This window comes from Pteropus alecto, unplaced genomic scaffold (assembly GCF_000325575.1).
Source record: "Pteropus alecto unplaced genomic scaffold, ASM32557v1 scaffold276, whole genome shotgun sequence".
NCBI classification, from domain to species: Eukaryota; Metazoa; Chordata; class Mammalia; order Chiroptera; family Pteropodidae; genus Pteropus; species Pteropus alecto.
This window is the reverse complement of record NW_006438074.1, coordinates 4,774,279-4,791,002: the sequence shown is the minus strand read 5'-3', so window position 1 is coordinate 4,791,002 and position 16,724 is coordinate 4,774,279. Positions and strand designations below refer to the sequence as shown.

The 16,724-nt window shown below is 31.8% G+C and overlaps 1 protein-coding gene across 7 annotated transcripts in view; it reads right to left on the bottom strand.

The window, feature by feature from the left end:
• GPHN (gephyrin) overlaps positions 1–16,724 on the bottom strand; it is a 390,228-nt gene that overhangs the window by 184,108 nt on the left and 189,396 nt on the right. For 4 of the 7 annotated variants that reach the window (XM_006915134.2, XM_025049109.1, XM_025049110.1 and 1 more), the window contains exons 7-8: positions 15,289–15,561; positions 14,001–14,108 (exon numbers count right to left, since the gene is read on the bottom strand). In XM_006915134.2, coding sequence (XP_006915196.1) covers positions 14,001–14,108; positions 15,289–15,561 — 381 coding nt within the window. The remainder of the gene's footprint in view (positions 1–14,000; positions 14,109–15,288; positions 15,562–16,724) is intronic. The other 3 variants (XM_015591978.1, XM_025049111.1, XM_025049112.1) reach the window with 1 other exon arrangement.

The following is a 16,724-nucleotide window of genomic DNA, read 5'->3' as shown; positions in this document are numbered from 1 at the left end:
CAATAATGCACTACTTTAATTATATCATTTTAAGTCTTGATATTTATAGAGCAGGTTTCCTCATTTTGTTCTTTTTCTTTTTCAAGAGTATCTTGGTTCTTTTTAGTCCTTTACAATTCCATTCTATAAAAATTTAGAAGCAGCTTGTCAAGTAACTCCCTCTCTTAATTACATACAAACACACACACGCGTGCACACACACACACACACAATCACTTACAAACTGTTAGGATTTTATTTACTATGTTTGTATGGAAAAGTACAGAAAAGTTTTGAAGGATATTCCTCTGATTATAAAGTTTTTACTTCTGGGGGAATGTGAAGGCAAATGAGAATGAGATGAGAGGGCGGTTAAAGTAAATGTTAATCTTGCCTATATTTTACTTTTATTTTTTAATAAGGAGAATGCATTCATATGTTACTTAAAGAATTAAAAAATTAGTAAGGAAAACATGTGAGAGATGGTTTCAAAAACTGAGAAGTGGTCAATGCACTTAATAACTAGGGAAATGTAGAAGAATGAGCACAATGTCTTACATATGGTTGATACTTGATACTTAATTACTTCCTTAATAATGAAATAATAAAAGCAGTCATTAATTTTGAGAATTACATGCTCTCTTCGAGATAGGACAGGACCAAAGTAGTAACTCAGAAAAACAGTTAAAGCAGAAAGGACAGATGTTTAACCCTGATGGTCTTTATTTTAACATAACAAGAAGCAAGAGGAGAGAATAGGGGAAATGAGGTGAAAAAACGTAAAGGTCTGAAAATTGCAACTCATCAATGTACATAAAGGTGTCAATAAGGGATGAACCAAAGACTTGACAAGGAGTATTGAGAATCCACTTAGAGTAAGCAGAATTTGTAATGGGTTAAGTAAGCACAAATGAGAAGGAGAAATGCAAAATCATTTCCAAAAGAAAAAACATTCCTACCTTCAGAGAACTAATCTGTATTCCTATTATCTTATGCAACTGATAGCATGGAGAGAACAATCTGTCCCAGTTGATCTAAAACCCTCTGTAGATATGCAATGTAATTTCAACTGTGAATTATTAAACAACAGAATTTTTCTCATTAAGGGAAATTATAATGGGAATACATACCTTCTTAGGAACAGTACTGATTCTATGTTGCTTTCACAGTCCTAAAGCTAATTTGACTGATTGGGTGAACACTTCTAAAAGAAATGGAGAGTTATACTAACAAAATCAGAATATGTAGCCAATGTATTATTTTCCTTTTTGAACTTTGTAGGCTTTTGAAATACTAGTAAGAATGCCAATAGTAAAAACACACATATTTACATTTTGATGCAAAGGAAATTTATAAGTGAGCATGTATTTCTCCTTTAAATCATTATTTTTACCACTTCAAATATATTTTTTTTTGTTTTGAAAAAATGTTTAAACTCACAGAAAAGTTGCAAGACTAAGACAATAGAAGATATATCTGTTATTTGGATTTAATTTTGTGTAGCTAGTGAGCACATTTAAAATAATTGGTGTCAGCTTCCCAAAGTAGCCATATATGAAGTATGGCTTCCACAGCCACAATTTGTCAGTCTCCATATGTAAGGCTTTTGGTGTTCTTGCCTATCTTTGTGGTTAGCTCTTTCCTGATACCCTTTCCTAATAACTTTTCTGTTGAAAGACCTTTAAGGCAGGTTGCATTTCCTAAAAATCCTACTAGATATCTCAGTGTACAATATAGGATCTGAATAATAAAAATAGGTGACATATGAATACCTAAATGAGTTCTTTCAGAAAATATACATCATGTATCTTTTCAGAGCTTCTGGTACTGATCCTTTAGAAGCTATGATTAAGTATAACGAAAATTTTACTAAATAACAAAACTATCAAACCTTGAGTTCATAAGACACCTGACAAGTTATTCATAAAATTCTTGTGGACAAGATAGTGAAAGTGGGTTTGATGGTCTAGAAGACAAATATATGTTAGCTGGTTAACAAAGTGTAACCAACAGGGTTTCTGGAAGTTTGTGCAGTAGCCTAACCTAAAAAAACACTTCTATCAGTGACCTGAATGAAGTATGGTTAACATATCTGTAAGTGACAGAGCTAGAAAAGACAAGTAATATACTGAATGGCCAACATAGATTTTTTAAAAAATCTCCTTAGGCTAGACTGATCAGTTGAATTAGCTGAATTTAAGAAGAATAAATGTGATGACATGAATTTAGATTAATATCAATGATACAAAAAATCCACAAGAATTTATGATTCATATATATAAAGAAAACCCACTTTATGATTTTGCCTAGACAGTGAACATTAAGGTATGACTATAACCTTTTTTTAATAAATGTAAAAACTTAAATATTCATGAGTTTGTTTCTTTACAAAGATTATTTCTACTTATTAAAATTATTCTCCCATTGTTTGAAATTATTCAGAATTTTTATTGTTCTCAATGGTATTAATCAGAGTCCTTATTATGTTTTCCCATATAAATTTGTCTTCTGGGAAAATAAAAAGGTATAATCTTGCTGATATCTGCATTCTAGTATCAATTTATGATGGTATATATAAAACACTTAGAATAGTATCTGCTATATAGTTAGCATTCAAAAATTATCTATTACCATTACTATAGTTGCTTAATGAATTGGCTTACTAGAGGGAGAGAATATGCTGATAATTTGTCTATTTCATGGAAGAGTCCTTATACATCATGGGCATTACTAAATATATCTTTATTTATGTTTATTAAAATATAGTTGGCATACAATATTATATTAGTTTTAGGTGGACAACATAGCGATTTGACATTTATATATTTTACAATGTGATCACCACTCTAAGACTAGTAACCATCTGTCACTGTGCAAAGTTATCACACTATTATTGGTTATATTCCCCTTATCTTAGTTTTATATGTTTTATGAACTTAGTTCATGGACATCTATTCCTTAGAGATCGATGATACATTACATTTTTTGATGGAACATACTTAAAAAATATTTATACAGTATATACTATGTGCCAAACTGTGCTAGATGTTGGATAGATCACATAAATTGAGATGTGATCCTTATTCTCATGGACCTTACAGTCTACATACATAGAAATCAAACACATGAATAAGCATATAATTATAATTTGTGATAAGTGCTATAATGGAAAAAAACAAGGTGCTATGAGACAATAACTGCAGGAATAATTTGGGTTGGCAGATCAGAAAAGTCTTTCTGTGAGAAAGAGATATTTATATTAGACAGAAAGAACATCTAATAGAAGTTAGCCAGGCAGAGTAGGGTTAAGAACATTTGTGTGTATGTGCCTTTGGAGCAAGGCAGCAACATTGATCACATTCTCATAAGAAGCCATTATTTATAAAAATGTAAGCACTTGCTGAGCTAGGTCTCAAAAGATGGTTAAGAGGTGAATAAGAAGGAAAAAGAAAAGATTGTTCAGTTGGGAAAAGGAAAGAGGAGGTTGAAGGGAGAATTGTATTAGTAACATCTGAAGGTTGAGTTAGTATCAGTGAAATTATCAATCCCCAAATATTAAATGTTTACTTTTATCCAGATACTGTGTTAAGTGCTTTTATATTCATATTCTTATTCTAATATTCATACCTTACTCATGAAGTAACAAAGGCGTTAGTTAATACCATTATTATTCCTATTTTAGAAAAGGCTTGGGCTTACAAAGGAGAAGCAATTCACCCAATGTCAGAGCTAATAATTAACAACAAAAACTATCAGATGCCAAAGCTCACATTTTTATGTAAAATATAATGCATATTGCCTCCCAGATTTGAAAAAGGTCTATGTAGTTTATTTTAACATAGCTTCCCATTTTATTGATAAAATAACAGTAAGCTTTGTGAAAAACTTATGAGAACATATAATAGCCCAAACAGTAATTATTAATAATTCATCACACGTACATATATAATTACTCTACAATATTACTCAAAGGTCAATGCTAGGAAAAAACAATTGGCATCTTAACAAGTCAATTCCTTTATTAACAATTACAGTAGTGATATAAAAACTTCTTGGCTTTTTTAAGTTGAATTTTGAGAAAAATCAAACATTTATTTATTATTAAAGGTCATACAGCCTTCTAAAAAATCCTGCTATGTGGCATCCATATAAGTAGAAACAAACAAAAAAGGATAAACAATAAAAATGCACATTAGGCAAATGGACATCTTGAACAAAAAAGTTAATTTTTTTTGTAAACATCCATGCATCATTGCAATTCTTTTGTGTCAGGAAAAATTGTGAAAGAACTGAAAAGGACACAAAATGTCACCAGGTGCCCTGAGTAGTGGACCAGTCTGGATTATCTGTACTGTTCACAATATTTCAGCTACTTTATAAAGCTAAATTGTAAAAACTGATAGTAATGTAAATGGTTTTTTTTCTAAATTATTCTTCTATACCATGGAACTGCAGTGAACTATTTTGTCGAAAGTAACCAAGTACTATACCTATTTGTAAATTCATTTCAGCATTCTTAATGTCTATATATTTGCTTTCTTTGAATATTCCTGTGAACCGGTTGTAATATCTTTCTGGTTCCCTCATTAATTAATGAAAGAATTAACAACTTTGATATGTATTCATTTCGCATTTGTAACAGAATTTTACCTTTAAAAATGTTTAACAGTTTTAGAGATCATCCACTAGGATGCCCAGTGGATTCATCTCTTAGAACCAATAAAATATGCTGCTGGAAGAGAGCACATTTAAAGCAATTGCTTAAGCCACGTATCTTTTCTTGTCAATCAGAGGTGAATCTCAAATGCCAACAGAATTCTACTTAAATGACTGTGTTTCTCTAGGTTGTAAAAAAAAAAAAAAAAAAAAACCATTATATTGATTTGTGTTTTATCTTTGTTTCTAGTTAGTGTATTGACAAAAAATTATTGCTCATTGGTGGCAGCAATGCTTGGGGCTTTGGTTTTATGGTCCGATCATTTGGTGATCTCTGTAAATACATTACAGATTTTTATTCTCTGTTAGGTGAAAGATGAAAGAAAAACCTGTTTACAGTCCTTTTCATTTGTCTATTTCTTCAATTTGAGCTCAAAAACATTAAGAATTTGGTATCCTCTGGGAAGGAGAACAGATCTTTGATTTTTTTTTTGGTGGGGAAGAATTTTTGTTTCTGTGTTTATTCCGGAACTGTGGCTGAAGTTGTAGAATTGAAATCATAAGTTCTCTGTGTCCGTGTGGCTGCAATTTAGAAAGGCCTTTACCTACTATGTGAATGTGAAATGTTTCCCATTATATGGAAATTATCAATTGACCTCTATTGTCTATTAAACTAAAGGAGGTTTGTTCTGACTGGCTTCTAGAGATAAATAAATGCCTAAATAAGTTAATTATATCCCAAATTCCCCCAAATAAGAAAACTGAATTTATAATAATATTTCAAACATGCCAGATTTAAAAAAATCTACTAAAAACTAACTCGTAAATATTTTAAGAATCCAGGTTCGAAAGAGGCTAGCTTAATAATTTGGTTTAAAAATTATTTAAAAATTATCAATGTTAAAAATAATACAATTATACTTTGTTTTTCTTGTGTTGCTGTCTCTAAACATACACAAGTTTGCTGATTGAACAAGCTAACATTACTCCTACAGAATACTTAGAATTATAAAAAATATATTTATGTTCGACTAAATCGAAACATTCTGACAAATTTTATTTCAACGATGTCTGTTTTTTAGCATGTCAGTTTGAAGATAATTTCCATGATCTTTAGGTAACTTAAATTTGAAATGACATCTAATTTAGTCAATAAATGAATAAACATTAGATGCCTAGATAATTTTTAAGTAACATGAAATTAAAAAACATTATATACTAATCACAATTATTTTTTTATTGTGGTGAAATATACATAACATGAAATTTACCATTTTAACCACTTTTAAATATATAATTCAATGGCATTAAGTATTCACAATGTAATGCAAACATCACCACTGTACATTTCCATAACTTTTCCATCATCCTTAAGAGAAACATTGTACTTTAAGCGATAATTCACTATCTTTCACTTTCTCCAGCCGCTGGCAGCCTCTATCCTATTTTCTGTCTCTATCAATTTCACTATTTTAGGTATGGCATGTAAGTGGAATCCTATATTTGTCTTTTTATGTCTTGTTTATTTAACTCAGCATAATGTTTTCAAGGTTCATCCATGTTATAGCATTTAATAAAACTTAATTTCTTCTCATGACTGAATATTCCATTGTGTATATATATCACATTTTGTTTATTCATCATTGGACATTTGGGTTGTTTCCACTTCTGGGCCTTGGTGAATAATGCTGCTATGCACATGGTGCATGAGTCTTTCAATTCATTTTGGGTATATACCTAGAAGTGGAATTGCTGTGTCACATATTTAACTTTTAGAGGAAACACAAAAGTGTTTTTCACAGTGGCTGCACCATTTTACATTTCCTTCAGCAATGTACAAGGGTTCCAATTTCTTCACATCCTTTGCTAACATTTGTGTGTGTGTGTGTGTGTGTGTGTGTGTGTGTAATAATAACCGTGCTAATGGATGTAAAATGGTATTTCATTGTGGTTTTGGTTCACAGTTCCCTAATAACTGGTGATGTTGAATATCTTTTAGTGTGCAAACTACTATTTGTATACCTTCTTTTGAGAAATATATATTCAAATTCTTTACCCATTTTTGAATTGGGTTCTTTGTTTTGTTGCTGAGTTGTAGGAGTTCTTTAAATATTCTAGATAGCAATCCTTTACCAGACACATGATTTACAAATATTTTCTTCTACTTTGTCGGTTGCCTTTTCACTCTCTTGACAGTGTTCTTTGATATACAAGTTGTTAATTTTGATGAAGTTCAATTAGCCTCCTTTTTCTTTTGTTGCATTGATTAGTTATCATAATTTTAAGTGAATATACTTTTCCTTCTTATTTTTATTTGCTTTATTTATTTATTTATTTTATTTTTTATTTACTTTTTTGTTATGGTGACATTGGTTAACAAAGTCTAGTAAGTTTCAGGTATACAATTCAACAGTAAAGCATATATGTATGGCATTGTGTGTTCTTCACCTATAAGTAGATTTATTTCTGTCACCATATATTTGACTCCTTTCACTCCATCTACCTCCTCCCTTATCCCCCACCCCTCTGGTAACCACTAGTCTATTGTCCATGGCCATGATAGACATTTAATTTTTATTTAGAACTACAGCTTTTATACATGTGGGTTATAACTATCAATATTTACTGAATTATAAATCAAAACAAAAATTTTAAATTCTTATTAATTCATTAAAAAAGCAATGATTAACACATTGCATGTTAAATAAATTATATCATCATATAATTATGAAAATACTTTTCATCTTGTGGATCATATGAGAAAGAACTGCAGGCAAAGTAAAATATCAGTTTATTCAAGAATATATGAAAGAACATACTGAAGACTAAAACTTGAAAAGTGAAGTTTATCTCCTTTGATTTTTAATACTTGAGCCTGTAAATAAGTTATAAAATGTATTAAATATCTACCAAGTTCACTTAATTTTTATAGACTTTTTGTTCTTGGCTTACTGATTTGTGCCCTTATCTGCTATGTAATATGCTCAGATAGCAGAGATGTTGTATCTAATCAGAATAATTGCCTGTACTATATGTTAACTTTATTATATGCTTGAGTATTTAAAGGAAAAAAAAAAACCAAAGAATAAAAGTTCCTCACTTATGAAAGAGCTAATTCTTAACAACTGCATTACCTTTTATGCTCTTATAATTTTTTATTGTCATTTTAATTAAAGAGGCAACCAAAAATTATTTCTCAGGCATCCATGATCCTATCGTAAATTAAGTGTGTAAATTTCTTCTGACAACTCAAAACTAAATCCTAAATATAGAACAAATTTAAAAAAATTTCAGGGTATCTTTTCAACTAAAATTATCTTTGAGTTTTCCCAGCAGGCTTGTAGAAAATTACAAAAATTTGTTCTTTCAGTATAGAAAAAGAACAATGAAAGATATAATTAGGTTTGTTCGATAAGTTATAATTGTTATAATTTCATGGGAAGTTGGCGCATCAAAAGAGAAGGCCAGCTTTCTCTAGGTCAAATTTATATAAGTAAAATGTTATTAATATTACTATTTCAGAAATTGTATGCTTGTGTCAAGTCCCTGGAAAACTGTCAACTTCTCCCTGTTCATAATATCTTTACACTAAGGGGAAACACTGCTCAAAACTCTTGATATAGTTATATTTTTATCCCCAATAAAGAATTTTACTCTCTTCCATTCTGATATTGGTTACAGCAAATAACCATAGCTATAAGGTCTCTGTCATCTACAGATGAATTTTGATGCTTGCCCGAAAGTTATGCTACAAGCTATAGTTCACAGTTTGTGTATTCAACAAAGAACTGTACCAGATACTTCAAGCTACTGATACTTCAAAAGAATATACTCTTGGGTACAGACTTCTGAAGTGACATTGCTTAGACAACTTTAAGACTATAACAGTGGCTGAGTTAGTATTTCTAAAACCCTTTATAGGCTAGAGCTGGAAGCTTAACAGACTGCTAAGATCCAGTGGAATAAGAGTTAATTGCATAGGATGAAATAAACAGAAGAATTTTTTTTTCAGGCTGTTTATTTGTAATATTATTGATGTTATTTCATATGTTTTCTTTTCTGATATGTGAGGAAGTTCTTTTTCTTTCTTTTAAAGCTATATATAACCCATACACCCACACAATTTAGTAGATCTTGACTTCTTAAAACTGAAATGAAACATTTAAAATGATATTTGACTCTCAATGACTCCCCCAGACGTCAGGAACTCTTACTGTCTCATAACTTGTCTTGACTATATAGTGATTCCATAGATTTAATAAGAATTTCTTCCTTTTTAACAGGAAATAATTGGACAAAGTGATGATGGAACCAAGGACTTAACTGGAGTGTCACTTTCGAAAATGGTGCTCATTTAATCAGACAGAACTCCACTTTTGAAGAACGAAGATTGGCTGTACTCATGAAGCCAGTGCCTACAAAATCCTCCCAGGAAAAATGACCTGGAAGCTGGGGTAGAGTGTCTCAGCCTTATATGTGGTAGAAAAAGGTCACTTATATATGGTAATGAAATGTTTGTGACCTGGAGAAGAGAGGAACTCATCTAAATGATATGTACTTACAGGTGAAATAGGGTGAAGAGAGTTTCTAGTGCTTGGTTTCCTAATCTTGGGATGGCAAAAATGAAAACTTTTAAAAGTAGAATCTGAGATTTCCAATGAAAACTTTCAGACAGAAGTTAATTTTATGGCCTCTATATTTGCAAAGGAAACTCATTGAGGCTATATAGTTAATTAATATCTTGATGTGCCTATATAAATAACCAGGCCCAAACTAATAAAACCAGTCATTCTTTTGAGTTCAAGAATCATCTTTGAGATTATTATGATTATGGGGTGGGGAAGGGAGTCGGCGAGAGTAGTCAGGAAAATGGGAAAGAAAGATTATTAAATATCCTAGATAATCTGCACTTTTCATTGTGTTTAACTATTTTACAACTCTGCAAGCTATAGGAAATGGATACTAATGTAAATTATTCTTGTCTATAGAATGCAAATTAATTTTATCCTAAAGAGAAATAATTGATTATTGTCCTGTGAATATTATCACATTTTGTATCTATTTATAAATTCATCCTAGCCTTCATGAATGTTAATATGTGTCCTTTGAATTTTTCTCTGAACTGGTTTTAACAGCTTACTGTTCTTTCATTAATTAATTAAATAGAATCTTTGACAAAGATTTATTTTATTTCTATGAATGACTCAACCTTTAAAAATATTAATCTTTAACACATATCATACTGTGTTCTCCAAAGTATTTGGTTTCATGGATTTATTTAAATATATTTCTCACTCTACTGGTACTTAAAACTTAAAGCTTGGTTGCTTGGATCAGTAAACTTCCAGAGTAAACACATTCTATTGTTTACAATTCTTAGGTTGTGCAATACATTTTATAATTCAAGTGTTTCCAACCAAGGTCCGAATATCCCAATTCTCATTTTTGAGAGGAATTTATAACTAGTCGGTCATCTCCCAGAACTTTACCCTATTTCTTTCTCTCTTGTGCTGAGAGGTGTTATAGCAGCCAAGAATGTCAATTTGGAAACCAGATTGCCTGGTCTTGAATATCAGTTCAGTCATTAGTTGGTTATATGTCCTTAACCTGTTTGTGTTTCAATTTTTTCATAAGTAAAATGACAATGCATGTAAAGTGTTGATATATGTAAGATGTTTAGAAGAGTGACTGGAACATAGTGTTATTTTAATATACCAAAATCCTCATGGATAGAAAGAAACAATATGGATATATATATAAAATGTTCTTCAATTTTCTTATCAAAACTTTTTAAGTATCTCTGGATTTTTGTAACAGTGTCATTTATTTCTAGGCAAATCTACAGGAGTGGCAGGTTGCTAATTCTCAGCATTTTCTTTCTTAAGTTCCAAATAAATGCTCCAGGAAGATAAACTCTTCCTTATCGGCCATTTGAATTCAACATATTGTTTTCTCCATATCCTTTACCAAAAGGAAATAAGCAACTCTTTTTCTTTCCAGGGCAAGCAGCAGATTTTCTTGTATTCAATGGAGCTTGGGGAACATCATTATTGTGCTGAACTTCTGCAGAAGATTTAATTTCTGTCAGTGAGACAAAATTTCCTATTATGTATCTCCATGGGTATCTTTCCTCTTTGTCTCAAATTCCTCCTGGCCTGTCATTATGACTTGGATTTTGAACCTATCAGTTGTATGAGGCTGCAAAGCACAAGCTGTAATTTCTTCAAATTTGGATCCAGGCTCCTTGAAAAGACCTTCACACTTAGTAAGCACAAAGGGGCAGGATTTATTTTCCTTCTTTTTCTCCTTTGTGTCACATTCCCCTATCTCTCTACCCTTTTGAATCAGGATTCTTGCTCAAATATGAAACTTCAGGGATTCCTATTTGATATACTTCAGTAATTATAAGGAAGACTTTTCATCTCTTTGATGCGCAGTATACATTGAGGTATATTAGTTAAGATGTTACTTGGTTGCAGGCAACAGTCTACCCATTTCTATCTTTAATTAGATTTTTTTAAATAAGGAATTTATTGGCTTATGTAACTAAAATGTCAAGAGGTAAATATGGTTCAACAGGGGCTTGAATGACCAGTTTGAACCATGTGAACAGGACCCAACACCTCTCTTTTCCATTTCTCAGGATTGCTCCTTTACTGTTGATTCTATTATCGGCAGGCATTCTTTTCATGGTTCTAAGATAGCAATTCTTGAGGTTATATATTTCCTCATTAATATCCAGTAAGAAACAGAGAGGCTGTGCTCCCCATTAGTTCAAATAAAACCTAAGTGATGAGACTGCCTTGCTCCGATAGGTCTTAATTATATATTCCTTGAACTAAAAACTGTGGCTCTGTGAAATGGATATACTGATTATATTGAGCCAAGCTATCCTGGTGGTTTAGTCAATTTTCCCCTACCCCCTAATTATTATGACTGGTAAATGCAGTACAGTGTTAGAAAGAGGAAATGGTAAATGGCTGCTGGAGAGGCAACTAACAAATATCCATTATAAGAGATATTCTTCAAGCTTCTTTATTTCCTAAAAAAGCAATTTGATCAGTTTGGCAAAAACTAGTAATCAGATCACTAGTAACTAACTACTGAAAAGTAAGAACATTAATCAGGTTTCACTCTCTTGATCATAAGTAGACAACTGAGTTAGGAAAGTAAATAAGTAATAAAAAGAACTCCCAAGTTAGATTGTGAACTTATGGGCTGGAACAATATATTTATTTTTGCATTCTGAACTCCAAGCATAGTGTTTGGTACTGGGACAGAATTTTGTAAATATTAAACTCTAAATTTACGAAATTATAATTTCCTTCCCATATGTATTATTTGGTATAAATGAGTAACCTCTTATGAGAAACTGAACCTTAAATCTTGAGTAATTTGCCCCAAATGTTAAGTGGTAAAGTCAGGGCTTAGAGAGAGTTCTTCCGATTTTAAGTTGCATAATTTTACATTATTCCACATTGCTTCACATGCCTCAGAATGCGAGGAAAGTTGTGATTTTTTTCTTTAAGAGGTAATTAGATTCTTCCTTTCAAAATTAATTTAAAAATTTTACATTCATCTTAAAGCTTATAAAAACCAGCCAAATAGTTCATAGAGATATTGCAAATGATAGTTCTCACTTAGAGATCTAAAACGCTGATAACAAACCAGGACATTCAGAACCAATGATGCTGGTTAATGAAGTTACTGCCAACTAAGCATTCATAGAGTGGCCTTCTTTAGGAGCACTAAGAACATTAAAGGCCTTTCTTTTCATTATTTTCTGTTACCTGTTTTTTCTTTTTCATTCTTTTCTATGGATGCTAGGTCTGAGAATTAAAACATTATACTCTTTGATGTATAGTTCTGATTATCATTTGTCAAAGGAAGCACAAATATGTAAGTCTACTTACAAAACTAAATTATCTATCAAAAAGATCATAACTACTACTTACAAAGGATTATTAAATATCAATTAATAAATGAGAATTTCCTGGGTAATGCTGTATGAGTGTAGTCAGAACATGTAAATAGCCATTCTCAACTAGTTCCTCCAGAGAATGAAACCCTAATAATATAAGGAATCTATTGTATGTAATAATTAATTTCCTTCCCATGCAACTAGAATGGTGCTAGTTATGTGAAATTTTTGAGAGAACTAAAAAACAGTCATTAAAATAACTTTTGGTGTAATAATATGAAACTCAGAATATGAAAACTTAAAAGTTTGGTTATGAATATAAAATTTCCAAATACTTTAGTTTGAAAACAAGGATGATTATTATAGTTGTTAAGATTGCTTTATAAGATAAGAATACAAAAGACAGTCCTGCTTCAAGTCTTATATATTTCCAAATGTTTATAATTTATAATAAAGCTACATCTGGAAATGTTTATAATTTATAATAAAGCTACATAATTGTCAACTAAAATTCATTAATAATTTTACCAATATTTAAATTTTCTATTTGGCCTTTCACTAACCCAAATTTATTTCCAACCAGGCATGGTTTATTAAATATAAGGGTTAAAGTCTTCATTTGACAGCCTATCTCCCAAGAATCTATTGATACTAGTACCTCACCCATCCATACATCCCCTCCACCAAATTCTTGGTGCTTGTTCTTCCTAAGTATTTAAAGCCAAATTTTACATTATTACTTCCTTTGTCCTCTTGTTTTATATCTATTTTAGGGATTGAAATTGATTTTTTTTCTTTTGGCTGCCATGGTCTAAATTATCACTGCTTAGTCAGTTATACTTATCAGTTTAATCTTTTCTAGCCTGGCACTTTTTACAAGATATTGTTCAGTCAGTGACTAAAAGAAGTGACATGTATCATTACAAGTTTCTATATGAAGATTAGTAATCTCAGAATTTGTATTAAGACTCAATTCTCTAAATTGTTGTAATGAGAACATAGTGAAGGAAAAGAAAATAAGATGTAAAATCATGAGCAAAAAAAAACAAGGTTAGCTTGACAAATCTGTTTAGATTTTAAGACTTAAAGTGAGCCTCTTAAAGGAATTATTTTAATTAAGCCACATTATTTAAAGGTATGTGATGAAACTGCTAAAGAAAAAAATAACTCCTGAGCAATGAATATTTTGGAAGTCATGTGATGAAAGCTCGTTGACACATACTACAGAATTTTAATGATACTACTTTAGGTACAAGAGAATCTCTATTAAATTAAATTCCTTGAGGGAATATATTCAGTGGCACCTACATTTTCACAAAAAACCACTGCCAAAGATCCTTCAGAATAAAACACATCTTTCATAATATATTATAGCCTATCTCCAAGGATAGGAGGTACGCTGTATGCTTGCAGAATCATTAATGCAAAAGCCTCTTTGTCTTACCCGTTCATCTGCACTGCCTGTTGCATGATGGGAATAATTGATGAGACCAGGGATGGGCTGCTCACCGTGTGCCATGATAACAGCAGGACTGGTGTAGAATGGATGCTTCTAATGCACAACACATAACAACTATGAATATAGTGACAGGAAAACATGAAACTATACAAGCAAAATGACTAGAAAGGAAAAAGGGTGAAAACAAATGGAACAATGAAATGTCAGATCAGCTTAGATTTCAAATGCTAGAAGTTTTTTTTCTTAACATTGAAATTGATGATACTTTTTACTCTTTTAATTAAGAGTAAAAGAGAAAGAACATATAATGATCTTTAAATGTACCTATTTCACCAATCAGTTCCATAAAAACAAAACAAAACAAAACAAACCTCACACACAACTTAAATATTTACTAGTCTTAAGTAAGAATTTAATGGATCATTAAACATATCTGGAGACAGAATCACCTGGTCTTCAGTGAAAGAACTACTTACTGGTTGTCTGAACAGACACTTCAAAAGTCTCTATGATCCTTTCTAATCCATGTTGTCAAAAAACCTCATGCTATGCTCACAGCTTATTTCATATAGCAATTAGATTTTTAATCTTTATGCTCTCAGTCAATGAACAATCATTATTCCCAGAAGTGATATGTTTATTTTCTGAAGGTTTTAAAGCATACTGGGTGAATTATACTAGATATAGATAATAATGTAAATTATATTCTATGAATTTAAGATGATTAAATTTACTCAAGTATACCTCATGGTACACCATTTACTCCCAGAATTTCCCAAAAAGAATTTTTAATACTTTGGCACTATCCTAACAATATTACTTTATTAAATTAAAAATGCAAATACATTGTATCCACTTTCTCTCTATACCACCAAGGTAATTCATGTCAAGTTATATTGAAGTAAGTTCCTAGTTAATGGCTGAAAAGCCTTGTATTAAAAAATCTTCATTAATCTTTTCAATTAATTTCTTGAATCATCTAAGGTCTCTTACCTTCAGTTTACTAGTCCCTTAAGAATCTGTGAATATTTGACGTTCTAAATATATGAACATTGTATATTTAGTATGACAACAAAAATGACATCTCCAAGGAGTTCTTAAATGTCACATTGTTTATCATTGTAGCTATTACTTCAAAAGGTAACAGCAGTATCTTTAATGCCTCAGAACTCAGAATAAAGTCCAGTGCCTTCAAGGACTCTACAATTATGGAGTGTCATAAGTATTTACCTGTGGATCTTTTAGCTCTTTGGGTGTCTCTTAGCAGGCTTACCTTGGCAGCAATGGCTGCTGCAGTTATATGTGATGAAGAACTGTCTTCTGTTGAAGCAACCCCACTGTCCTTCTTCTCTTCTTCCTCTTCCTCACATTGAACCCCTTTGTCTTCCGTCTGTTTATGGGGGCTAGTTGTGGGAGGAGGGGAAAGAGGAGGTGGCGGGGAAGGTAAATCTTCAAGTTCATCATGCACTTCCTTTACTTTTACAATGGCATCACGTAAAAGGTCAATGGCATGAGGTAGAGCTGGCAGTATGAACTGAAAGCATTCCTGTATGCAAGAGGAAGAAAAAATAAACATGAAGCACTTTTATAGGCATATAAAATAGAAGCAATAAAATTTATCTGTGACTTTAGATCTGTATTTCTTTCCATCAGTCTTAAGAATGAATCATATTTAAACCGTCATTTTTGTAATATAAAATATGAAGTAAGCGTGTCATATATTATAGTATTCTCCACAAAATGAAGAACTACAGTACTATATGCGGACACAGCACATTTTTAAAAAAATAAAATTCCTATACAAATTTGGGGTTTAAAGATACACTATGGGCAAGTAAGGAAACAATTTTCAACTTTCTAGTTAGAGCAGAGCACTAGAACAAACCAATTGAGGACTGAACTATTTTATTCAGAGAGCTAAAGTTCTGACCACCATCATAAAGTAGACCTAGGCAATGTTGTACAATATGTAAAAATAGATTTAAGTTTGTCCTGATCAGGTGCCCACTATTGCCAATAATGTATCACAAAAGAGAATAGGTAAGAACTTTAATATTGGAACATAGGGCCAGTTATGTCTGGGGAATGTGTTTGGGCAGAGGTCTCCCTCTTTTACATTTAAAGTAACTTACCTTAAAATGTAAGGTGGATTTAAAATTAAAATTTACGAAGGGTTACTGGAATACCTGAAAGGGTGCTGAATCTTTTGACCTTTGTTTGTCTCGATGACTTTACTGATGAAGATTGTAAAGAATTTAACTTTGACCAAAGAGGTCTGGCCTTTACTCTCAGTTTTTGGGAGGTGATTTCTAGTTCCTTAGAATGTCATGCCTGATAGGAGTGTCTCTCTTTGCCTGGAGGCTTTGGTCACTGGACAGTCTAAGAATGTGGTTTATTATGAGGGCCTGGGGAAACGTGTTATTAGTTTTGCCTCTGGAAGAAACTAGAGACAGTCTCTACTCTAAAAAGGGCTAGTCTTCTGAAGCAATATGAGATTGAGTCCCAATAAAAACTCTGTACACCAAAGGCAAAGGTGAAGGTACTTAGTCAGTAGCACTCTGTGTGTATTGTCTCATATTATGGCCGAGAGGAGGTAATGCTGTCCATGACTCCATGGGGGAAGATGACCAGAAGTTCCTCATTTAGTACCTCTCTTAGACTCTGCCGAATCTGGTTCTTCCCTTGGTTGATTTCAATCTGTGTTCTTTC